Source organism: Alosa alosa, chromosome 6, assembly GCF_017589495.1.
Source record: "Alosa alosa isolate M-15738 ecotype Scorff River chromosome 6, AALO_Geno_1.1, whole genome shotgun sequence".
Taxonomy (NCBI): Eukaryota; Metazoa; Chordata; class Actinopteri; order Clupeiformes; family Clupeidae; genus Alosa; species Alosa alosa.
In genome coordinates this window covers 30594447-30619378 of record NC_063194.1, presented here as the reverse complement: position 1 = coordinate 30619378, position 24932 = coordinate 30594447, and the positions used below count along the sequence as shown (strand labels likewise).

General features: G+C 46.3%; 1 protein-coding gene across 1 annotated transcript; it reads right to left on the bottom strand.

The window, feature by feature from the left end:
- Nucleotides 1-12: 12 nt before the first annotated feature.
- On the bottom strand, nucleotides 13-19188 carry LOC125295789 (protein FAM171A2). The gene is given in 9 exon segments (XM_048245277.1): nucleotides 13-4922; nucleotides 4925-6480; nucleotides 7251-7377; nucleotides 8063-8176; nucleotides 9702-9881; nucleotides 10642-10794; nucleotides 15542-15634; nucleotides 17939-18166; nucleotides 18941-19188. Coding segments are annotated over 9 exon segments (2637 nt in total). The 5' UTR covers nucleotides 19086-19188; the 3' UTR covers nucleotides 13-4881.
- Nucleotides 19189-24932: the final 5744 nt, after the last annotated feature.

Here is a 24932-nt window from a genome sequence, read left to right as displayed (position 1 = left end):
AAGCCAATAAAATAAGTGTAAACAAATTTGTTTTATTTTTTTTATGAATGTACAGAATCAAATGTCATAAGTTATATCATATTTTTTTTACAAACAATTAGGCTATATAGTTTTCACTGAATGCTTATCAATGAATTTATTTATTTTATCTTCTCACTTAAAATTTCAATAGAATCCCATTACTTTAAGCCAACCAGTCAAGTGAAATGGCTAATTTTTTGTCCTGAATTTTTTAGGCAAACAATAGCCACAACAACAGAGTATGAAAATGCCATCCAACCAAACCTACTTACATACTGGGAAACAAGGTCACCCGCAACCACATCACATAGTTGAACAATGTACACTGTGTGGACAAGGTGAAGGAGCTGTCAGTCATCGGGAGAACAATACAGGGGATTTCAAGTGATTGCCTGTCAATCATTCTCAGAGTTGGTGGAAGTAAAGCCCAAGCCACTCCATGAGATGCCTGTCTATGTTGAACTTTGTGATAATGAACCCTTAAAATGTCTTTTGTTTATTTTCCAGTGGGGAGCATTTTGAGGTCTGTAAGTGTTTTTTTCTGCTCACTTTGCCTCAGACTAATAAATGTGATAGAAGCATATTCATTATACTCATTATTATAGCTCAATTCAGCTATAGCAAAACACAGTGTAGAGTGCTTTAGAAATTCAATGGGTGGCATTGTACCACCTTTGTGGGATGGAGCGTGCAGTGGTGGGTCAAGGCTACAAGACGGACCCACACTGACGTGCAAATCGTGTGTGTGTGTGTGTGTGTGTGTGTGTGTGAGAGAGCCCAAATTGTAGTGAAGCAGTTTGACTGTAACATAGTTAATTTCTAGTAATGATGGTTCATTTGATTCAAATATCAAAAGAGGTTTTGATGTAAAATGACCACGATTGTTTTAACTCTGAGGTCATAACATGGGATTATGTGTTTGTTTGTTTTTAACAATATTGGATGCCCTTCTACTTTGTCAGTCTGGTTTTAGGAATTACAAAATCTTTTTATTTTGACAGCTCCCTGCCACTGATGCAGATTTGTTGGGTTGGGAAATGGGGTTTATCCAAGACCATCATCATAATCATAGTGAAAGCTGATATTACAGCATCATCCAGCTTTCAGAATCATGGGTGGATTCCAGAATCATGGCTGGATTCCAGGCCAGGGCTACTGGGCCAGACCCAGGTGCCCATAGTTATTACCACACTGTGAGCTTCCTCAATCATCTGCACTCCATCCTGTAGCTCTGAGGGAATGGACTATATGTCACAGAGGGCTCTGTAGACAGCTCATATGTCTCCAGTGGAGCGTCAGCTGTGTTGTTACGGCACCTTCTGTCATATTCTGCCCCTTCTGTTCTCACTGGGACGATAAGTATGTTATTTATGTCCAACTTATGTGCAGCTCCTTATTCAACTTAACTCTGTCCAACACCGAGCCGGGTCTGTGTAAACAGGTACACTAACACAATAGCCCCTACAACACAGCTGACATTCCACCGGAAACATGTGAGCTGGCTGAAAAGCCTTCCAGGAAGAGGTTGGGGTTCTGAGATGTTCTCAGACACAGTGCTGGCTCTCCATCCATTCCAGGTAAGAAATGATTGTTAGAAATTCAGCAGATCTCCTTAAGCAAATCCTCAGACTACTTACGCTACCAGCTACAGTCGAGATTACAAGTGAAGTACAGTCCAGCCCCCCTCCCCAATGTTACCCATAAAAGCATCCACGGTGAAGTTCAACAAAGTCATCCGTTTAGGTGACATATTGCATTTAAGATGATTATCAAAGGGTGTGTTTATACCTCACACAGCCCTGCAGGTTGAGCACCAACAGAGAGAAGGAAGGAAGAAACAGATAGTGAGAGAGAGAGAAAGAAAGAGAGGAGAGAGTAAACAATCAGAGGAATAAACAACCAGAAGAGCAGAGTAAACATCTGGAAAGGATCCACATGGAGTTCACAGTACTGAAATGTAATTGGCAGTGATGAATATCGACATTAGTCTTCAGAAGCACACAACGTCGAACTTAAAATGTCTGAAGGTGTTGCCCTTAACGTGTGACAGAGAGTGAGGGAGGAAGGGAAAGGAATCAATGGCTTCAGAAGGACTCCTCCACTTCAACTTGGCATCTTGACTTGGGGACATTTCAGTACTTGGGGACATTTCAGTACTTGGGGACATTTCAGTACTTGGGCAACTGAACTCAGTGCTGATGTGACGTGACTGTGGTCTCCACCAGCATGCAGAAGAATGTTTCCACCACATAACGATGCCTGATGATCAAATGCTACTCTATGCACAGTGGCCTATATCATGCACATATAATCTATGATACATATACACAGAATCCCAGAACAGCAAAGCGTGTTCCTACCAGTTCGCATTTTCCGCCCCATTCGATTCATGAGACTCACAATAAAAGACTCTAAAGCGCTACGCTCCGCTCTAGAATCTTTGCACACAATTGCTAAGTGTTGTGACACAGAGGTCAAAGGGCACATCTGAGCACATCTATACCCCAGACAGCAGCTAGCTTTGAACCACCTCCGGCCCAGACGTGGCCCACATCTGGCCCAGCTCCACTGAATGCACACAGTCATCTGCTATCTACATCAATACCAGGTCCAACCAAAAGCTACAATATGGCAAAAACAGCTTTGTCATTCTTTCAATTGCATACCGCTTTGTCACCCCTTGAAGTAAATAGATTATCGCGTGCAGGGTAACCAATCAAGTTACAAAGCAATATTTTACACTAATACTTGTGTATGCTTGTTGCACTGTACTCATCGATCCAGATACATCATAGCAAGGTTTTTGTCTAATAATAATAAATAAAATGTTGGGCCATACTTTAGTTTGCCTATCCCTTGTCACAATGTAAATATAAACCGTACAGTGTCACTCAGCTCAGTTATAAAGACGAACATTACACTGATTGTTTGCATTTGCATTAGTGTGGCACACTGTGATCAGTTGTATCGGTATATGTTAGCCATTCTTTGCCTCAGTAGCCACACATAGCCAATGTGCTACTGTCTCTGTACCACGACAGCAACGACACATCCTATCTGTTGAACGCGTGTCTTAAGTGCAGAAGGTGGTTGTCCTCTCCTCGTGCCTCCTCTCCCCGCCTCGTCAGGGAGGCCGCCTGTCCCCATGCCCGTGCCAGTCCCTCCAGCCTGGGCGTGGGACCAAGGCACTTCCAGAGAGAGCAGTGGCCAGGCGGGGGCGTTTGGATTGGTTTCATGTTTATACATTCATCTTTTAAACTGTAGGGTCCATTATGGACGTGCATCTCCAAGCAAACAAATCAGTGACAAGGAAGTTTGCGATAAATGCTCTGAGCTAATTAACTCGTAAGAAAGGTTGTCTGTGAATATGAGAGATTAATTAAAGTACAAAATCTTTTGAAAGGTGTTGCCTGCCATTTGTGTTGTCAAAACACTTGAGAGACTTGAGAGTCATTTTGATGCAACAGGGGAAAGCTGATGCTCCTTATGAATCTTCTGCATTTTAAGCATCTCAGTTCAGTTTCATGTGATTGCAATATATTTGTTTACTTTTTCCAGAACTTGAAAATATAATCAAATGAGATAGAACACAAAATCCATCTTCATGCCAAAACGTCTCAATGGCACTGACACACTCTCTTTCTATGTACCAATCCAATCCCTTAAAAACTACATTAGTCTAGAAGTGTTCCTCTTAAAAACTACATTAGTCTAGAAGTGTTCCTCTTTCAAAAACAAAAATTGCGAGTTCCACCTGCATCACACAGTCTGTCTAGCTTCTCTACTCTGGAACAGATCTTGCGTAAAACAGGACCAGACCTGTTTAACAGATCTATCTGGGTCTCCACTGGAACCACCTTCAGGATTTGTCCCAGGAGCTTTGAGCACTTTCTGTCATACTTCTATCCATCATCTGCAAGTGGACAGGACTCACAGACTGATATAACACTAACGCTGCAACCAGCTACATTTCAAACAGGAAAAGTGACAACCTCAAAAAAGTATAAGACAACCTCAAAGAGTCACAGACAACTCAGCTCTGCCCAAAACACATGGCAAAATCAAAGACTCTTCTGTGAGACTGTAGAATTGAATTCTGTTAAATACCATTCAAATATAATTCTCAATAAATACAGACACCTATATTGGTGATTGAGGTGTGTACCAAAATGATATGAAGCAACTACAACGAATTAACACAAATATGCACTTAGGCACACAGAGACAAAACAATGTCAACATCTTGTCATGGGATGCTGTGTACATGTTTAGAGGAGGAGTGTTTTTTGGGGATAGCTATATATTATACTGCATTTCAATTATGTATTTCAAACGTGGGTCTTCCCAAAACAAATGAAAAATCTTCTCCAGTCTTCTCCAGAACAACAAGATCCTCTGGCTTCCACACCACTTGTCTGTGAGGGTCACCACTAATGGCCATGTTTAGTCACCGTTGATTAAAACACCGCTGGACCAGTGAAACAAAGTAGCCTTTGAGATGCGTTTGCATTTCCTGATGCGAGGAGAAACAGCTTCCATTTTGTGCTTCATTGTGGTGGATGTGAACATCAAAAAGGGAAGAGTAGGACTAGCCTGAAAGAGGGGGAATGTGGTTGGGATGTTTCCAAAATCTTGATGGCTGACTGTGAACGTTTCCTGAAGCTTCTTCTTTTGGACCTTATAGTTGGGTAATGGATTAGTAGTGGATTAGTAGTGGATTAGTTGTGCTTGTGTTGACTTCACCTCAAGGCTTCAGAAAAAGTCCAGTTTCTCTTTGTGGCTTGGTCTCATCAGCGACAAGAGAGAAGATTAAATGCCAAAAGTGACCCCAGATTGACCTTTTGTCTCCATGGCGAGGTTTTATTTCTTGGGGTGGAACACCATGAGCGGCCTCTCCTCGTGCGTTGCCATGGACTCTTCTTGTTCCCGTCCTTGTCGTCAGGGTCGTCTTCGGGACTGGTGACGGAATCGCGCCGCGACTCACTGTTGTTGCTGCTGCGCGAGCTGTTGCCACGGCTGCGACCTTTACGGGCGACGGGTGACCCCCGGGGATCGTCCGGGCCCTCGTCCAGCAGCGGCGTCAGCGGGTTCTCCAGCGGAGAGCTGGCCCCCATGCGGGCCACACCCCCACTCAGCTCCAGGGCGTCTTGATAGGCCAGTTTGGAGTAGGGCTTGACCCCGCCCCCGCCGACGCCGCCGCTGCCGTGACCCTTGCGATGCCCGGTGCCCGAGCGCTCGTCCCTCCCGCTGTCCTTGCTCTTGCGCTGGGCGGACGAGTAGGCGGCGGAGGAGAGGGGCTTGCGGTCCTGGCTCTCCTGGGAGAGGGTGTCGGGGCTGCAGTCCTTGCTGCTGCTGCTGGGCTGCGTGTTGTGGGTGGACGTGGAGAGTGTGGTGGGCGTGGAGTGCGAGGACGCGTGCCCCATGGCGTGGTGTCCGGCGAGGTCGGCGGAGCCCACGTCGATGTAGGAGTGGCGCACGTGGGCGTTGGCGCGGCCGTCCAGCGAGATGAACCAGGCGCGCGGGTGCTGCTTCACGCCGAGCTCCAGAAGCTTCTTCTCCGTCAGCGCCTGCAGCTCGCCGTTCATCTGTGCCATGGTGGAGTCGTTGAACAGCACCGGGATGTGGACCGAGCCGCCCGGCCCCGTGGACGCCCAGCTGCTGCCCTCCGAGTCGTCCGGCGACGACGAGCCTCCCTGCTGGGCCTGCTGATGCGACCCTTGACCCTGGTGGCCCCCGCCGCTGGCTCCTCCCTGCGCTTCCTTGTCCCGCTCCGACGCGGGCTGACCATCTTTGCCCGCTTCTCCCGAGCCAAACTCGGACGACAGGCGCATGTAGTGGGCCGGGATGACCAGCGTGGGGACCATGCTGCGGTAGATGTTCTCCTTCATCTGGTCCAGCGAGCTGCAGAAGATGATCTGGCCCGGCTGGGTGTTCAGGGAGGTGGGTCGGGCCAGGTGGTCGGCCGCCTGGGACAGCTGGGAATATTCCGGAGGCTTGTCGGGCGGCGGAGACGGCGGCTCCGAGGTGTACCCGCGGTTGTCGTTGGCGACGTTTCTCCGGTGGTATTCCGCGTCTTTGTCTTCGCCGGCTGCGTAGACGCGTCCGTACTCGTCGCGGATGACAGGGGGCTCCAGCGAGACGGTCTCCGTGGCGCGGTGCACCTTCATGGGGAAGCTCTCGCCCTTCGCCCCCCCCTTGGGGCCCTTGCTCTTGGAGTGGCGCAGCTTGTGCGCTGGCACGTGCTTGGAGAACTCGTCGCGGGCGCTCTTGTGGTCTCTGGAGGGCGACGCGTCGGACCGGATAGCGTCCTGGTCGCCACTGGACGTGCCTGGCTCGGCGTGCCCGCCGCAGATGAGGTTTAGGCGGGACATGGACGTGCCCTGGTCTCGCCTCGAGCCGTTCAGAGCCGCAGAGCTCTGGAGTTTCCCCTGCTGACGACGCGGCTTCAGACAACGCCTCCTACAAGCACAACATGAGGGGGAGCAAGCCATCAGACATCAAGTACATAAAATCTTCATCATAATAATCATTGTCATTCATTTCTATCCTGTCACTTATGATTTAAGAATCAGATTTCGGAAAGCTCTAATTCCAGACTGGCTGCAGACTTGCACATTACACACACACTCATACACACCGACACACTCACACATACACACACACACACACACACAATCACACACACACACACACACACACACACACACACACACACACACCCTGAGCTCCTGCTCCCTTACCCACACACACACACACACACGCACACACACACACACAAACACAAACACACACACACAAACACACACATTCTTACACAAACACACACACGCTCACACACACCCTGAGTTCCCGCTCCCTTACCTCCACACACACACACACACACACACACACCCTGAGCTCCCGCTCCCTTACCTACCTACACACACACACACACACACACACACACACACACACACACACACACATGCAAACACACACACATGCTCACACACACACACACACACACACACACACACTCCCTGAGCTCCCGCTCCCTTACCTACACACACACACACACACACACACCCTGAACTCCCGCTCCCTTACCTCCCACACACACACACACACACACACACACACACACACACACACACACCCTGAGCTCCCGCTCCCTTCCACACACACACACACACACACACACACACACACACACACACACACACACACACCCTGAGCTCCCGCTGCCTTACCTGCAGTAGTAGAGGAGCACACAGAGCAGGACGAGCACGAGCAGGGCCAGCGAGGCCAGGATGGACAGCAGGAAGAGCGTGTGGTAGGCTGTGATGTCCCGCAGTCCCGGGTGACCCAGGCCGGACCCTGCACAACACAAGCACCACCCCAGCCGGTGAGGGGCAGGGCTAGGACTACTAACTGCACAGGTTGGTCAGCTACAGTTCCTGTATACCTTAACAATAGTATATTATTGACCCACAAACTGCAGCTGAAACTTTTCTCCGACATCGTCCACCTCTAGATTTAGATCTGGAGCTAGTGAGAGGCTAGACCAGAGCTGATGTGCGGTCAGATTCGAAAACGAGATGCTTCATCTCAAGGGGTTATCCTCTTAACACTTAATAAATGATGAGAAATTATTTCTGTGGAGTGATCTGTGTGTGGTCAGATTTGTCAGATTGACAAATTGAGACAAATTGAGACAAAATTGTCAGATTGATTGGTCAGATTGACTGCTCCCAATCATGCTAATTGCCCATTACTGATTATTTATTCATGAACTGAGTCATTAGAGAAACATTTGACAGACATCAAGAGAGGTGGAGGGAAAAGGAGCAGAGAGAAAATGAGAAAGGGTAAGAAGGGATGAAGATAAAGGAAGAGGAAGAGAGAGAGAGAGAGAGAGAGAGAGAGAGCAGGTTTACCTGCAGTATAGGGAGTCAGGGATGGAGGGATGTAGAGAGAGAAGGGAAGAAGATAGAGAGAAAGAGAGGGAGAGATAGATAGATAGATAGATAGATAGAGAGAGAGAGCGAGAGAGAAGGTTTACCTGCAGTAGAGGGGAAAGCCGCCACCCAGTATCCCAGCTTGGAGGCCATGAACTCCCAGGTGAGCTGGGAACCCTCTCTCTTAATGTAGCCTGTCCCATTCCTCAGCCACACACCTGCAACACCACGACTAGAGCTTAGTGGCCTATACATACTCTCTCTCACACACACACACACACCTGCAACACCAGGACTAGAGCTTAGTGGACTATACACTTTCTCACACACACACACACACACACACACACATACAGTACACACACACCTGCAACACCAGGACTAGAGCTTAGTGTCGTAGTGTGGTAGTGTGGTAGTGTGGTAGTGTGTGTGTTTACCTGTGGTAGTGTGTGTTTACCTGTCTTGCTGTGCTAGTGCGTGTGTTTACCTGTGTTAGTGTGTGTTTACCTGTGGTTGTGTGTGTATTTACCTGTGTTAGTGTGTGTTTACCTGTGTTAGTGTGTGTTTACCTGTCTTGCTGTGCTAGTGTGTGTGTTTACCTGTGTTAGTGTTTGTTTATCTGTGGTTGTGTGTGTGTTTACCTGTGGTTGTGTGTGTGTTTACATGTGGTAGTGTGTGTTTACCTGTGTTAGTGTGTGTGTTTACCTGTGTTAGTATGTGTTTACCTGTGTTAGTATGTGTTTACCTGTCTGGCTGTGTTAGTGTGTGTTTACCTGTGGTTGTGTGTGTGTTTACCTGTGTTAGTGTGTGTTTACCTGTGCTAGTGTGCGTTTACCTGTGTTCGTGTCTGTGTTAGTGTGTGTTTACCTGTCTGGCTGTGTTAGTGTGTGTTTACCTGTCTTGCTGTGGTAGTGTGTGTGTGTTTACCTATGTTAGTGTGTGTTTACCTGTCTGGCTGTGTTAGTGTGTGTTTACCTGTCTTGCTGTGGTAGTGTGTGTTTACCTGTGGCAGTGTGTGTTTACCTGTCTTGCTGTGGTAGTGTGTGTTTACCTGTGGTAGTGTGTGTTTACCTGTCTGGCTGTGGTAGTGTGTGTTTACCTGTCTTGCTGTGTTAGTGTGTGTGTTTACCTGTCTGGCTGTGGTAGTGTGTGTTTACCTGTGGTAGTGTGTGTTTACCTGTCTTGCTGTGGTAGTGTGTGTTTACCTGTCTGGCTGTGGTAGTGTGTGTTTACCTGTCTTGCTGTGTTAGTGTGTGTTTAACTGTGGTAGTGTGTGTTTACCTGTCTGGCTGTGTTAGTGTGTGTTTACCTGTCTTGCTGTGGTAGTGTGTGTTTACCTGTCTGGCTGGGGTAGTGTGTGTTTACCTGTGGTAGTGTGTGTTTACCTGTCTTGCTGTGCTAGTGTGTGTTTACCTGTGGTAGTGTGTGTTTACCTGTCTTGCTGTGCTAGTGTGTGTTTACCTGTCTTGCTGTGGTAGTGTGTGTTTACCTGTGGTAGTGTGTGTTTACCTGTCTTGCTGTGCTAGTGTGTGTGTTTACCTGTCGTGCTGTGGTAGTGTGTGTGTTTACCTGTCGTGCTGTGCTAGTGTGTGTTTACCTGTTTACCTGTGCTAGTGTGTGTTTACCTGTCGTGCTGTGCTAGTGTGTGTGTTTACCTGTCGTGCTGTGGTAGTGTGTGTGTTTACCTGTCGTGCTGTGCTAGTGTGTGTTTACCTGTCGTGCTGTGCTAATGTGTGTGTTTACCTGTCGTGCTGTGGTAGACCCACACAGGTATGCTGGTGGGGCTGCGGAGGCGTGAGTCGGTGGGCAGCGGGATGGACATGTGGAACGACTCTGTGACCGGCACGGCTCGGCCCTCGCGGTCAAACAGCTGGGCGCTCACCGCTGCCACCGCCGTCAGCTCCATCCAGCCACTCTCCCCTCCTGGACATGGAATACACACATACGCACACATGCAGGCAAGCACACACACACCAAACACACACACACACACACCAAATACACACATACCATTCACAAACACACATACACACACAGAGGTAAAAGAGGCACAAAAGTTGGCAGTCTTTAATCTTTAGTCATTTAGTCTCTCTGTCTTTTCTTCTCACATCTCACGTCTGGATTTGTCTGTGCTTCTTCATCACCTGTGTGTGCTATCCATCTGTACGTGCCAGACTCACCTGTGCTGTTGAGCATCACCTGTGTGTGCTATCCATCTGTACGTGCCAGACTCACCTGTGCTGTTGAGCATCACCTGTGTGTGCTATCCATCTGTACGTGCCAGACTCACCTGTGCTGTTGAGCATCACCTGTGTGTGCTATCCATCTGTACGTGGCAGACTCACCTGTGCTGTTGAGCATCACCTGTGTGTGCTATCCATCTGTACGTGCCAGACTCACCTGTGCTGTTGAGCATCACCTGTGTGTGCTATCCATCTGTACGTGCCAGACTCACCTGTGCTGTTGAGCATCACCTGTGTGTGCTATCCATCTGTACATGCCAGACTCTCACCTGTGCTGTTGAGCATCACCTGTGTGTGCTATCCATCTGTACGTGCCAGACTCTCACCTGTGCAGTTGAGCATCACCTGTGTGTGCTATCCATCTGTACGTGCCAGACTCTCACCTGCACTGTTGAGCATCACCTGTGTGTGCTAACCATCTGTACGTGCCAGACTCTCACCTGTGCTGTTGACCTCCACCCCCAGCAGGTAAGGGAAGCTGGCCAGCTCGTCATGCGCCATGGTGGTGGTGAGGACTGCCGACACGTCGGCGTAGGAAGAGTTAAGCGCCAGCGATCGCCTCTGCAGCTGGACCCGAGGCTGGTTTCTCACCCCTGCCACACAGACCACAGGTGGACGGGGACCATCAGGACGAGACGGGCACTCTGGGTAATACTTGTTCCCTCTACTTAACCCTTAAAGGACCAGTATGTAGGAAATAAATTGTAACCATTCCAAAAATGATCACCAACCATATTTGATATATACATTTCATATTTGAAGTAATTTTGGGGTAAACTGTACTGGATTAAATGTTTTTTTTTTATGTGTGTTGGTGTGAGATGCATAAGTGTGTCTAACTCCAGAGGTATGTCAATTGCCAGCTCTAATAGTAATTTTTGTGATAAAAACACACAATGCTGTTTTTCTGGGGCCCACATGTTTTTCACATTTTGTAACATGAAAACAAACAATTATAATCCATATATTTCTCATGAATGGCCAGAGATCTTCTTCTATTCATGTTCCTGTTTTCACACCTTTCTTCAGTGAACCTGATGTGGTTTGAACCATAAAACCAAACCCTTCTTTTAGAAACTGCCAACCACAGTCAAACAATGTACCTCAACAGCCCTTTTTGCATCTTAGATCATATGTGTGTTCGTCTCAGAGGTTGTTGATGAAATGGGTTTGCTGTGTGTCAGTGGTTTGGTTTATTTGATAAGACGCCCCAAAAAAGTTCCCAATGGAGATGAGCAAGAAGAACGGCAGCTGTTGCTATGGAGACAGAGGCTGGAAATGGATCTGTCAGGAGAATGAACTGAGGGTTCAACAACAACAGAGGGGTGTGAATGGGACACAGAAGTTTGGGAGAGAGAGAGAGAGAGAGAGAGAGAGAGAGAGAGAAAGGTGAGAAAAGATAGTGAGAGGGAGTTAGGGAGAGAGAGAAGGAGGGAGAGGAGAGGGGAGAGAGAGGGAGGGAAGAGAAAAGAGAAGAGATATGTGGAAAAAAGAATGGCAGAATGGCAGGAGGAATGAAAGAGAGCAGCAGAGAGGATGGGACGGAGGCAGTGCCGTTGGGCATGTGAAGAGGCCCGCCTGCCCAAAATTACAAGATTTTCATTTTTCATTTCAACGCATTGTTATTAGCTAATCAGACGGCAGCTAACATGTCATCCAGTCATCTCTCTCTCGGGTCTCCCTAGGCAGCTGCATTTAGCTGTTGGAGAGCTGGTGCTGGTTCTGAACTGGCTATTGGCTGATCTCTCTTCAATAGGCGGAACTTAGCGGGACTTTAGCAAATCAGGCAGGCAGCACGGTGCAGGGAAATAGACAGGTAACAACAGAGCTCTAGCCTCCATAAATGAAAGAGACTGACTTCCTAAATCAAGATTATGGATAAATATTTGACACACATGAATTAGTTAGTTAGCTTTCATTAAATTAGCCCAGGGTAGCCTAATCACAACTGTATGTATTAAGCTCATAGGGTTTGTCAGGAGTAACAATGGAAAGCTGACTGGCGTAGTGTTTTCAGTAGCTCTAAGGGCAACAACTGCAAATGGAATATATTATCCAAGATCGCTATGAACTCTCTGTTAACCCTGCAAGTAGCCTAGCAACCATCCAATGCAATTACTATGACATTAGGCTAGGCTACTAGTTGTGTCTCCTTGTGGAGTTAGCTTAACATAGGCTATAGGCCTACTGGTAAACAGAAAAAAAAAAACTTGTTTGCCTGAAGGGTTTTAGCCTACACTGCAAAATATTTTTAGGCTATAGGCACCAGTAAGCTATTTTTGAATGAATGAACAACAGTGTGTAGTCTACGTGACTATATGATTTTATCATTTCATGTGACAGAATGAAACAAAGGCCAAGTTAAAGCCATTCTGGGGGTCATGCACACACACACATACACTATTGTTTGCACAACGCCCCTGCAAACACACACACACACACACACTATGGTTTGCACAATGCCCCTGCAAACACACACACACACTATGGTTTGCACAACGCCCCTGCAAACACACACACACACTATGGTTTGCACAACGGCCCTGGACGGAGGGGGGGAAAGAGAGAGACAGAAAGAGAGAGAGAGAGAGAAGGTGGAACATGGGTAGAGAAAGGAGAGATCGAGAGAATGATAGAAAGAGAGAGAGAGAAGGTGGAACATGGGTAGAGAAAGGAGAGATCGAGAGAATGATAGAAAGAGAGAGAGAGAAGGTGGAACATGGGTAGAGAAAGGAGAGATCGAGAGAATGATAGAAAGAGAGAGAGAGAAGGTGGAACATGGGTAGAGAAAGGAGAGATCGAGAGAATGATAGAAAGAGAGAGAGTGAAAGAAAGAGAGAGAAACCAAACAAGCAAAGCCGGGGTCGGATCAGGTGCCGAGAGAAGAGAGGGAAAAGACAAGGTGTGAAATTCGAGACAAAAATAGCACCACGGCGAAGCAGGAACGGCTGACCATGACAGACTATACCCCGGGCAGATGGGGCAAACAGACTGTACCCCGGGCAGATGGGGCAAACAGACTATACCCCGGGCAGATGGGGCAAACAGACTGTACCCCGGGCAGATGGGGCAAACAGACTATACCCCGGGCAGATGGGGCAGACAGACTGTACCCTGGGCAGATTGTCATTCCACAGTTCTTTTCTACTGATGTTGCTCATGACTTCTTCAAGCAATTTATATGTCATATGTCCATGATTATTCATAGGAATCATTTCACCTCAGTGTGTATGAAGTCTGACTGTAGCCCTAGTCTCTGAGCGTTGCCTACCCCACTGAGAGTTCTGAGCCACTATGGGCTGGAGTGTATGAGCTGCTGTGTATTGGAGTGTATGAGCTGCTGAGTGTATGAGCTGCTGTGCATTGGAGTGTATGAGCTGCTGAGTGTATGAGCTGCTGTGTATTGGAGTGTGTGAGCTGCTGTGGGTTGGAGTGTATGAGCTGCTGTGTATTGGAGTGTATGAGCTGCTGTTGGTATGAGCTGCTGTGTATTGGAGTGTATGAACTGCTGTGTGTATGAGCTGCTGAGTGTATGAGCTGCTGTGCATTGGAGTGTATGAGCTGCTGTGGGTTGGAGTGTATGAGCTGCTGTGTATTGGAGTGTATGAGCTGCTGTGCATTGGAGTGTATGAGCTGCTGTGTATTGGAGTGTATGAGCTGCTGTGTGTATGAGCTGCTGTGTGTATGAGCTGCTGAGTGTATGAGCTGCTGAGTGTATGAGCTGCTGTGTATTGGAGTGTATGAGCTGCTGTGTGTATGAGCTGCTGTGTATTGGAGTGTATGAGCTGCTGTGTGTATGAGCTGCTGTGTGTATGAGCTGCTGAGTGTATGAGCTGCTGAGTGTATGAGCTGCTGTGTATTGGAGTGTATGAGCTGCTGTGTGTATGAGCTCCTGTGTATTGGAGTGTATGAGCTGCTGTGTGTATGAGCTGCTGAGTGTATGAGCTGCTGTGTATTGGAGTGTATGAGCTGCTGTGGGTTGAAGTGTATGAGCCACTGTGGGCTGGAGTGTATGAGTGTTATGAACAGGCCCAGCCCTGTCGTGGCGGATGATCATCAGCAGAGGACTTTGCCTGTTTGAATATTCAACTGACAATCTGCTCACAAACAGTCTCTGCCATGACTAGAGGATGCCCATGCATCTCCACAGCCACTATTACTGCTGCTTTCATCAAACATACCGGTAATTACCTATATTATATAATATTACATACATAATTACCTATATTACATCATATTACATTCATACTTACTTATACAACATCATATTACATACATAATTACCTATACTACATCATATTACATACATAATTACCTATCATATTACATACATAATTACCTATATTATATAATATTACATACATAATTACCTATACTACATCATATTACATACATAATTACCTATCATATTACATACATAATTACCTATATTTAAGCAATAAGCCCTGAGAGGCCGTTCTATATCGTGAATTTAGCACAGCTGAGGGGTGTTGTTAGGCACAAAGCGAGTGAAGCGAAGCTGAGTGCCGTTAAACAACCCTCAGCTGTGCTATATTCACGATATAGAACGGCCTCTCAAGGCTTATTGCTTTTATAAAACAGCTACAACATATAGGACATTACAAATTTATACAAAATAAACAAATAATCATGAAATTTAAAAGCTATTTCATCTACAAATGTCCATTCTTCCACGGAGTCCCCATAGAATAGCTCCACCTCTAGTAGATTCTTATCAGAACTGTTGCTCAGCAACTTTAAAATTTGTATCTTACCGTTATGCATTCTAAGCGCATTAATATAGAAGGAAATGCGGTTTCATCCGTGCTATAACGAAAAATATACAACGGCATCGAATGCGATTCAACCAATCATAATCAAGGAACTATCCATTTTATAATAATATAGAACGAAATGCGGTCTCAGCCGTGCTATATCGGAAAAATATACAGCGGCATCGAACGCGATTCAACCAATCATAATCAAAGACCGGATCTATCTGTTTTCTAATACATAATATTACATACATACTTATATATACTACATCATATTACATACAATTACCTATATTACATCCTATTACAGACATAATTACCTATGCTATTTACTTAATACACTAATAATGCTGCAAATAATGACGTGCTATTTTAGCAATATGTAATATAGTTGTTTGTCAATGCTGTATTATGCATATAGAGCTAAAGGTATCATGTGAATGATATTAAAATAATCTTCTCTATTTCTTTTGCACTACCACACTGTGAACACAGCATGAGCCCGTACGGTGCATCTGCATTAGTCATTAAACTGGGCATGTGTCACATTCAACTGCCAGCTTACCTGGGGAACCACGAAACACCTGAATGATGTCATCATAGAGGATGAGGGTGCCTGGCCTCTCAGTCAGCAGGTACAGACTGACAGATGCATACACTGAAGAGAGAGAGAAGGAGGGAGGGAGAGAAGGAGGGAGAGAGAGAAGGAGGGAGAGAGGGAGGGGATAGGGAGAGAGGGGGAGAAATAGAGAGAGGGAGGGGGTGACAGAGACAGAGACAGAGAGAGAAACAGACAGAGACAGAGATAGCGGGAAAGAGAGAGGCAGAGAGAGAGAGAGAGGACTATAAGACCAATATAATCACTGTGTTCTGTGCATTAGCTGTGCATGGTGTAGTGTGCATGGTGTAGTGTGTGTGCATGGTGTAGTGTGTGTGCATTAGCTGTGCATAGTGTAGTGTGTGTGCATGGTGTAGTGTGCATGGTGTAGTGTGTGTGCATGGTGTGGTGTGTGCATGGTGTAGTGTGTGTGCATTAGCTGTGCATAGTGTAGTGTGTGTGCATGGTGTAGGTTGTGTGCATTAGCTGTGCATAGTGTGCATAGTGTGTGTGTGTGTGCATGGTGTAGTGTGTGTGCATTGTGTAGTGTGCATTGTGTAGTGTGCATGGTGTAGTGTGCATGGTGTAGTGTGCATGGTGTAGTGTGTGTGCATGGTGTAGTGTGTGTGCATTAGCTGTGCATGGTGTAGTGTGTGTGCTGGATGTGGCACTGTGGCATATGATCCTGATGAAGCTCTCTAAGCGCCTTGTCCAGCTGAAGTGCAGCTCAGCTGAGAAGAGAAACAGCCTGAAGGCAAACAGGCGCACACAGCTACACACAGGCGCACACAGCTACACACAGGCGCACACAGCTACACACAGGCGCACACAGGCGCACACAGCTACACACAGGCGCACACAGCCGCACACAGCTACACCTAACACTGCCACGCCTGAGGCTACCAGGCGCATACACAGCACACAGGCGCACACAGCCGCACACAGCTACACACAGGCGCACACAGCCACGCACACAGGCGCACACAGCTACACACAGGCGCACACAGCCACGCACAGGCGCACACAGCTACGCACAGGCGCACACAGCCACGCACAGGCGCACACAGCTACGCACAGGCGCACACAGCCACACACAGCTACACACAGGCGCACACAGCCACGCACAGCCACGCACAAGCGCACACAGCTACACACAGGCGCACACAGCCACGCACACAGGCACAGGCGCACACAGCTACACACAGGTGCACACAGCCACGCACAAAGCTACACACACAGGCGCACACAGCCACACACAGGCGCACACAGCCACGCACACAGCTACACACACAGCCACGCACACAGCCACGCACAGGCACACACAGCCACGCACAAAGCTACACACACAGGCACACACAGCCACACAGGCACAGGCGCACACAGCCACGCACACAGGCGCACACAGCTACACACACAGGCACACACAGACACACACAGGCGCACACAGCACACACACAGGCACACACACAGCCACACACACAGGCGCACACAGCTACACACACAGGCGCACACAGCTACACACACAGGCGCACACAGCCTGAAGGCAAACAGGCTCATATATGAACAGATAAATGTTTCAGGTCTGTCGTGTTATGTAATATGTCTGTGAGGAAGCCGCACTTGTGTGTTTGGGCCTGTGTGCCTTTTTATGTATGCATGAGTGTGACGGCATGTGTGTGTGTGTGTGTGTGTGTGTGTACTGATGCACAGACACATGCCCTGTCAGTGATGCACTCTGGGAAGTAAAGCCCACAATCACAAAGGCACCCCAGCCAGATAATTATGCCACCCTTTGTGAATATAGCCAGGAACTCAATCAAATTATGTACAGACACACACACACACACACACACATATGCACTCTCTCTCCCTCTGTGTATCTCTCTCTCTCTCTTACACCCTCTGACACACAAAGTGCATCAACGAATATACAAACATAGCCACATGCTTACATGTGTGTGTGAATGACGCACTTACTTAAGCCTATCTCTCCATGTCCTGGAGCATAGGCCACTGACTGCATGATGCACATAAACATTTTCGTTTTTCATTGTAGGCTATGTCTGTTCTCTGCTCTTTCTAAAGTGATGAGGTTGACACTCATCCACTGATCAAACTAATATGCAACAATATATTCCATATTTCAGCTCATCTCCTAAGTGTAAAATCCTATCAAATTCTTGAATTTCCCCTTGGGGATCAATAAAGTATCTATCTATCTATCTATCTATCTATTAGAGCCTATCTATGCACATCTCTGTCTCTTGGTCATTCTGTGCAGGGTGAGCTGAGTTTGTGTTGGCCCTGCACTCCCCTGGCCTGGCATCAGTGTGGGTAACATCTGCATGGCAACGGATCACTCACAAGGGATGCGGTTGGCATGCCAGGGCACGGAGTTGGTGATGTAATCCTGTTTGGAGGCTGTGATGATCACCAAGGTGCCCGGCCGGTAAAGGAAGTTGACCACGAGCATGCCATCACTTCCTGCCTCGCTGGAAGCCAGGACGCTTTGGTTGCCGTGGACCTCGATGAAGGCGTGCGACAGGGGTGAAAGGTCACTGCTGTCAAAGACTTGAACTCTGACCTGAACCTCTGCAGAGACACAACCGACATGAGAGAAAAACAAGACGAGACAAAACAAAAACATGTCAGATACGCGGTCGATTATCAATTCCATATTTACAAGTCTGCATAAGCGACTGACTCTCCTCCATTGTAGTAGCCTACTATCGAAGCTGCATTAATAATTGTAGCGGCTGCCACCCATGCATTGTGCACCGTGTGCGCTAACGCCCGAGGAGGTGCAGGGGGCATGCACCTCGTGTTGTGCTTTGCGTAATGAGCAGACCAACATACAAAGCTATCAACCGAAAACAGCAGAGATCGTTGGCTGGGCGTGTGAATTACACGGAGGGATCCCTCGGTGGCCTATAATTTGACATCTGTGTTAAACGCTTGATCATTTCATGCGCATGTCGTAATTGCTTGATGTCTACCTTTGTTTGATACAGACAATACCGCAACACGCAATTCCATGTGTCAATGTGGACGAGTTTTTCGAACAGCAACAGACATATTTAGATTAATGGCCCATATACCTTTATTGCATCAAAGAACGAGATCAACAGACAATGCCTTCCGTATCGACCACGTACCCACTGAAGTCCACGATCCTTTGTGATGAAAATCATCATTTAAAAAAACTTAGCAAAGCAAAGTGTGTACAGCGAAAAAGATGTAGCCTAGTGCGAAAGTGAAATTAGCATAAACCTATAGCGTTTTAAAATTGCCTATCGATTCTGAGTCGTCAAAGCCACCACTCCCAGTCACACCTATCCGTGTGTCTCTCCACCCGCACGCACTCACCCAGTGCTCCATGTTCCGCGATGGATTTACTGGATATTCCCCGCACGTAGAAGTACAAAAGAAAGGCGAGAAAACGACAGCTGCAAGGCGGCGTCATGCTGTAAGCTACATCCCTATATCCAGACTGGCTTCCATAACGTAGCATCCATTTTTTTTCTTTCCCTTTTTTTCAAAGATGGTTGTTGCTATTGGCGACCCGCATCTTCCCTTCTCCGACGCCCTCTGCCTTGGATGCTGTTGCCTCTCAATTCTGCTTACCATCGCATTGTCTGCACGAAGAGAAAGACAGAGCGCCCTCTGCTGGCGACGTCTGTACCGTTCTCAAGATAAGGTATTTATCATGTCCCCACTAGAACTCATCCGAAATGAATAAGTCACATAAGTACGTTGAATTTCTCATTCTAATGTGCGGCGAGTGAGAAAAAGTCTTGAATCAATCTGTGTTGCTTATAATAACTCCTTGAAGTAAAGGGACGTCCTATTTAGTCAAATATCACAGTCCGAAGACGTGATTCGCCGTTGTCGTACAGGATAATGGTCACTAGAGGTCAGTAGTCTCACACTGAAATAATAGCGGTAGTCTCACACTGGGATATGGCACTTGCGAGGTCTCTTTTGCCAGTCAAACGTTTCGCCTCATTATGAACGGACGCTAGACTTTTACGAGGGAACAGAAATAAAATTTATGTCACTGACGCAATAATGTGGATGTGTCTTTTTGAATTGCACAATCACAATACTTTCTATCAAGCTGAGACTGGAATTCTGCACACGATTAATCAAAATAAGCATGATTAATCAAATATCATAAACAAACACACACACAGGCAACCCTTTCATTACCCGAAACAAACAAAACTGGCCCACAGTGCCAAGACAGTCTGAATGCCCCATTGAATTTTGCTTGACCCTCAAATCACAGGCTTCAGTTAATGGGTTTATTCAGGGGTCAGGATGATCCGTGGGCTCTCATAACAGAACCCTGTTGTGGTCTGGGCCTCTCAGATTTCGGCCGATGAGGAAGGGAACTCTACCGGACTGTAGTGGTCACTATGGGGGCCGCCTCGTGTCCTGTAGCCTTTTTTACTTGGAAAGGTACAGTATGCTTAACAGGTCACATTCACTTTTGGACATTTTCCCTGGAGAGAGAGATAGAGTGAGAGTGCAAGAGAGAGAGAGAGAAAGAGACCACAGGTAACACTAACAATACACCCTACCATCGGTGCGTGTGTGTGTGTCCTCGTACCACAGGTAACACTAACAATACACCCAACCATCGGTATGTGTGTGTGTCCTCGTAAGATGTGTATGTGTTTCAGTTGTTTTGCTCTTGGGTTATTTGGGTATATGGTTTTTACAGGTGTGTGTGTGTGTGTGTGTGTGTGTGTGTGTGTGTGTGTGACTGTCTGGCTGGCTGGGTGTGGGTCTATGTGTGTGTGACCTAGTTGGATATTTAGGGACTGAGCCAGTAGATGATGTAAAAGATGACAGGTTGAATTTCTCTAAGTGCTCCCTGTGCACAGATCTGGGACAGACACACACTCTCGCTCTCACACTCACACACGCACACACACACACACACGCATACGCAGGCGCATACACACACTTGTATATACACACAGACACATTCACACACATTCCCTCACTCTCGCACACATACACACACGCAAACACACACACACACACACACACACACACACACACACACACACACATACACACACACACACACACACACACACACACACACACACACACACACACACACTTAGCCCTGTGGGTGTGTGAGGATTAAATCTCCTCTGCTGCAGTAATTACACACACTGTGTTTGTTAATTAAGATGAGAGGATGTGTCCAGAAACACTCAACTCAGCCGCCTGCTCCCTTTTGGGACACACACACACACACACTCACTCACTCACATCTAACGCACACACACACACAGACACACAGACACACACACTCACTCACTCACATCTAACGCACACACACACACACACACACTCACATCTAACACACACTCACATCTAACGCACACCCACATCTAACGCACACTCACATAACACACACTCACATCTAACGCACACACACACACACACTCACTCACTTCTAACACACACTCACATCTAACACACACTCACATCTAACACACACTCACATCTAAAATTGTGGATTTGATTTCTGTAATCCCTGGATGGGAGACACATTAATGGATGGATGGGTGGGTGTCAGGATGAAGGCAGGTAGAGGAGGATGAACTGGTTTAGTAACGGGGGAACTGCAGATTAGGTGTCCAGCAGAGATTAGAGGAGTTTTGGATGTGTGTGTCACACATGGAGGAGACCAACGGAACAAACACATCTGGGGTGATTCAAACAAGAGCAGGCCCAGGGATGACATGGGCTCAGTGAAGGAGCCACCACTTTACACACCTAATAGTGTTCCCCTTTACACACCTAATAAGTGTTCCCCTTTACACACCTAATGGTGTTCCCAGTTGAACTTAATAGGGCACTACCGCCTTTGTCTTCCATGGACTCCATGAAGATGTAACCACATGGAAACGTTAGTCATTTGCTGCAGCATTCTAAAATAAAAATAAAAACCTAAATATCTGTGTGCTCAGATTGATAATTTGCTTTTGCTGCATGACTGGTCCTCTATGGTGAAGCACCAGATTGCTGCCATTTTTAAGAGCTGTGAGATGTCAACGATGATGGCAACAACTTTGCAGAAGATGAAGATGATGTTGTTGTTGATGACGATGATGATGGTGATGATGAAGGTGGTGATAATAGTATTATTTAGCATCTGATGAAGTTATAGTGGTGTCTACTTTTGATCTAAAAAGTTTATGCTGATGATGTGTCCCATAATGTGGATGCCAATAACATTCAAAGAATGAATGTGTTTACAGTGCTGCCTTGGGGCAAAGACACACCATGTCACCACCTGAACCAAGCCTTTGATTTCTGGCTCTTGTTTGTTTTTTATGTTGCCATTGTGTGCCACCTTCATCTCACCAGCGAATACGAGTCCTTTCAACTCGCCTGTCGGCAGCTGAATTTACGAACACTTTTTTTCATCAGACACCATCATCAAGCCCAGTGCCCATATTTATTACCACAGACTGGGTCCAGCCCACAATCCATCAACACTGCAGATCAAAAGACTACAGGAAATCAGTACCCACGGTGCACTGGGGCATAAACACTAAATCATGCCAGCGGAGCCGAGCGTCATCACAGCTTTGGATCTCAGAACAGGAGCAGCGCCCGCTGGCTATCCAACCCGTGGGTCTGAACTCGTATGGGCTGTAATCACCACTGCAGCACCAGTGATTAAAGACTAAACCTTTAATTTTAGCCTTACTCAAGCACGTCGTTTGTGAATACACAACAAAACAACCCAGTTGAAAACAACTCTAATATCTCCTTGACATGGGCATTGACGCAACATCCTCCTGAGTTTGCTCCGGATAGCACGGCCGTGTGTTCTGTTGTATATTGTTGATATTGTAACCACTGAACTCTGAAATACATTCAGCTCTGCCCATGCAGCACTAATCCATTTCAGAGTCACCTCTAATCTGGGTCAGCAAACAACTGTGAGCCTAACCCACCTGACTAAAAAACATATTTATTTGTTCATGAATCAATTTATTAAGCTCATCGTGTATGCAGGGGCGTCGGACTGGGGGTAAAACCACTACTGATTATACGGGCCCAAGGGGAGAGAGGGCCTTTGAGAAGTCTGGAATATATTTTATTTTACCTGGATATTTTAATTTCCTAATTAAATTTCATAACATGGGGACCCATCAGGACTGCCTATGCAGGGGCCCAGGATCTTGTGCTACGCCCCTGTGTGTATGTGAGAGTGCTGCTGAATAAGTACTGTTGTTACAGTTTTTCTCAGTCGCTTTGGTGCTTTTTTCAGATCAGAATGAAAATTCTCATGACTATTAGTTCAACCTCTACAACATTTAGTCATTTGTGCACATCATAGTAGCGTAGCAATTTCTCCTTCCTCTGAACAAATTGCAAATTGCGTTTGGACATGTTTCAGTTGCTTTCATACAATTATCTGCCGTTTTATAACATTATCATTTGCTTATGTCATGTCAGTCAAAATGAGCTATACTTATGGATGCTGAATAGTCGTTCCCAATAAAACTAATAGTCTTCATTTCATTGCTTGAGTCATTACATACAAAATTGTTGAACTAGTTATCAAATTCTGTCACAATGCTGTAGAATTGCAAAGAGCATAGTAAAAATGTACGTATTCAGTCTTGTACTCACGCCCCTAATTACAGCAATGTGTAACTTTACTGTAGTTTTCAAATGGCTGTAAAAGTAGTGTATAGTGCTGTCTTGAGCATGTTCAGGTAGTGTCACCGACCTTTTTTTGCATTGGAAAACACTGAGAGAATAAACAAAGTCAATGTCAAAGTCAAAGTCTGCTTTATTGTCAATTTCTTCACATGTCAAGACATACAAAGAGATCGAAGTTACGTTTCCCACTATCCCACGGTGGAGACAAGACATATTTTACCAATTAGGTCCACAGACAAACATAACATTCAAGTAAACAATATAAAAAGTAAATAAGAAGGCACATACAATGAAGAAATAAAGGCAGCAAAATTTGGGTTGAAATTGTGCAATTGTGCATACAGTAGACAGTCAATATAATAGTGCAAAAGTCAGGCCAATAAATGGCTGAGGTAGTTCTGTTTGACCTAAGTATGCAAGTGGCATAGTGGTGCAAGTTATGTAAGAACAGCAGAAGTGTGTTCAGAAGTGTTTTCAGGACAACAGGACAACAACAACAACAAGTTGCAAAGTGTGAGTGTGCAAGTGTACAAGTGGAGTAGTGCAAGTGGAGTAGTGCAAGTGGAGTAGTGCAAGTGGAGTAGTGCAAGGCAGCACTACTGTCATAATGAAAACACGATAAAGCCATTTGACTATCTTGTTCATAAACGATGGTGTCAAGACTTCTCATTTTGATGACACTGGCAGTTTCATTGACATGAATGCTTGCTTTTGAGGAATGGACTATCCATTTTGAGCATGTGACGTGCTTTTGCAGGTTATCCACCAGATTTTGCAGTTTGCAGTTGTTTTGAGAAATGCACTAACTGCTGTGCAAATGTTAATAGTGATGTGAGAAAAGCACCAAAGCGACTGAGAAAAACTAAATCATATAGAGCATTGGTTCTCAAAGTGCGGCCCGGGGGCCAATGGCGGCCCGCGGAAACATCTAATAACATCTGTACAACTGTTAAAACTGTACAACTGTACTGTGTGCTTTGAAAAGAATGAATCTCCGTTTAGTGGTGTTTCGTGGCCGTCAGGTTTTCCTGTGGTGCTTTGTTAGCTGGTATTGGCCCTGAATAAGGCCTATGCTGATAATAAGCAAGGCACACTGAGACTGTTTGTTCTAAATAAGTTTGTACTTGAAATGGACTGCAACCAGAACTGTTATATCCCAAATTTGTCTGTTGAGGGGATTGTGTGTGCATTGCAATTTTTCTTAAGATTTTCACAAGTTTTGCCAGGTTTAGCCTCAGTTATGAATTAAAATGTGTTTAATGCAATAAATATAAACTGTAGAGATGCAACCTGGTCATTAAAATGATACAAATGGGATTTATTTCCAGGTTTTTTTTTTTTTTTTTTCTCCCCCCGCCCCTTTGGCGGCCCTCAGTTAATGTTGGGTTCCTGAATTGGCCCTCACCAATCACAACTTGGAGAACCCCTGATATAGAGGCTATCATCGGAACACTCATCCAGTCTAAATACCACCACGGTGGTTGTTCAACACTTCTGATTAGCGAGTTTGTGTGTGTGTGTCTGTGTGTGTGTGTGTATGCATGTGTGTGGTTTCTCCCCCTTGCTATTTCTGTGCTTTAGTAAGCATGGCGTGGTTGTTGTCTCACCCTGTAGACTCATGGTCGCTGTTTTGATGTGATTCTGATGTTTGTAT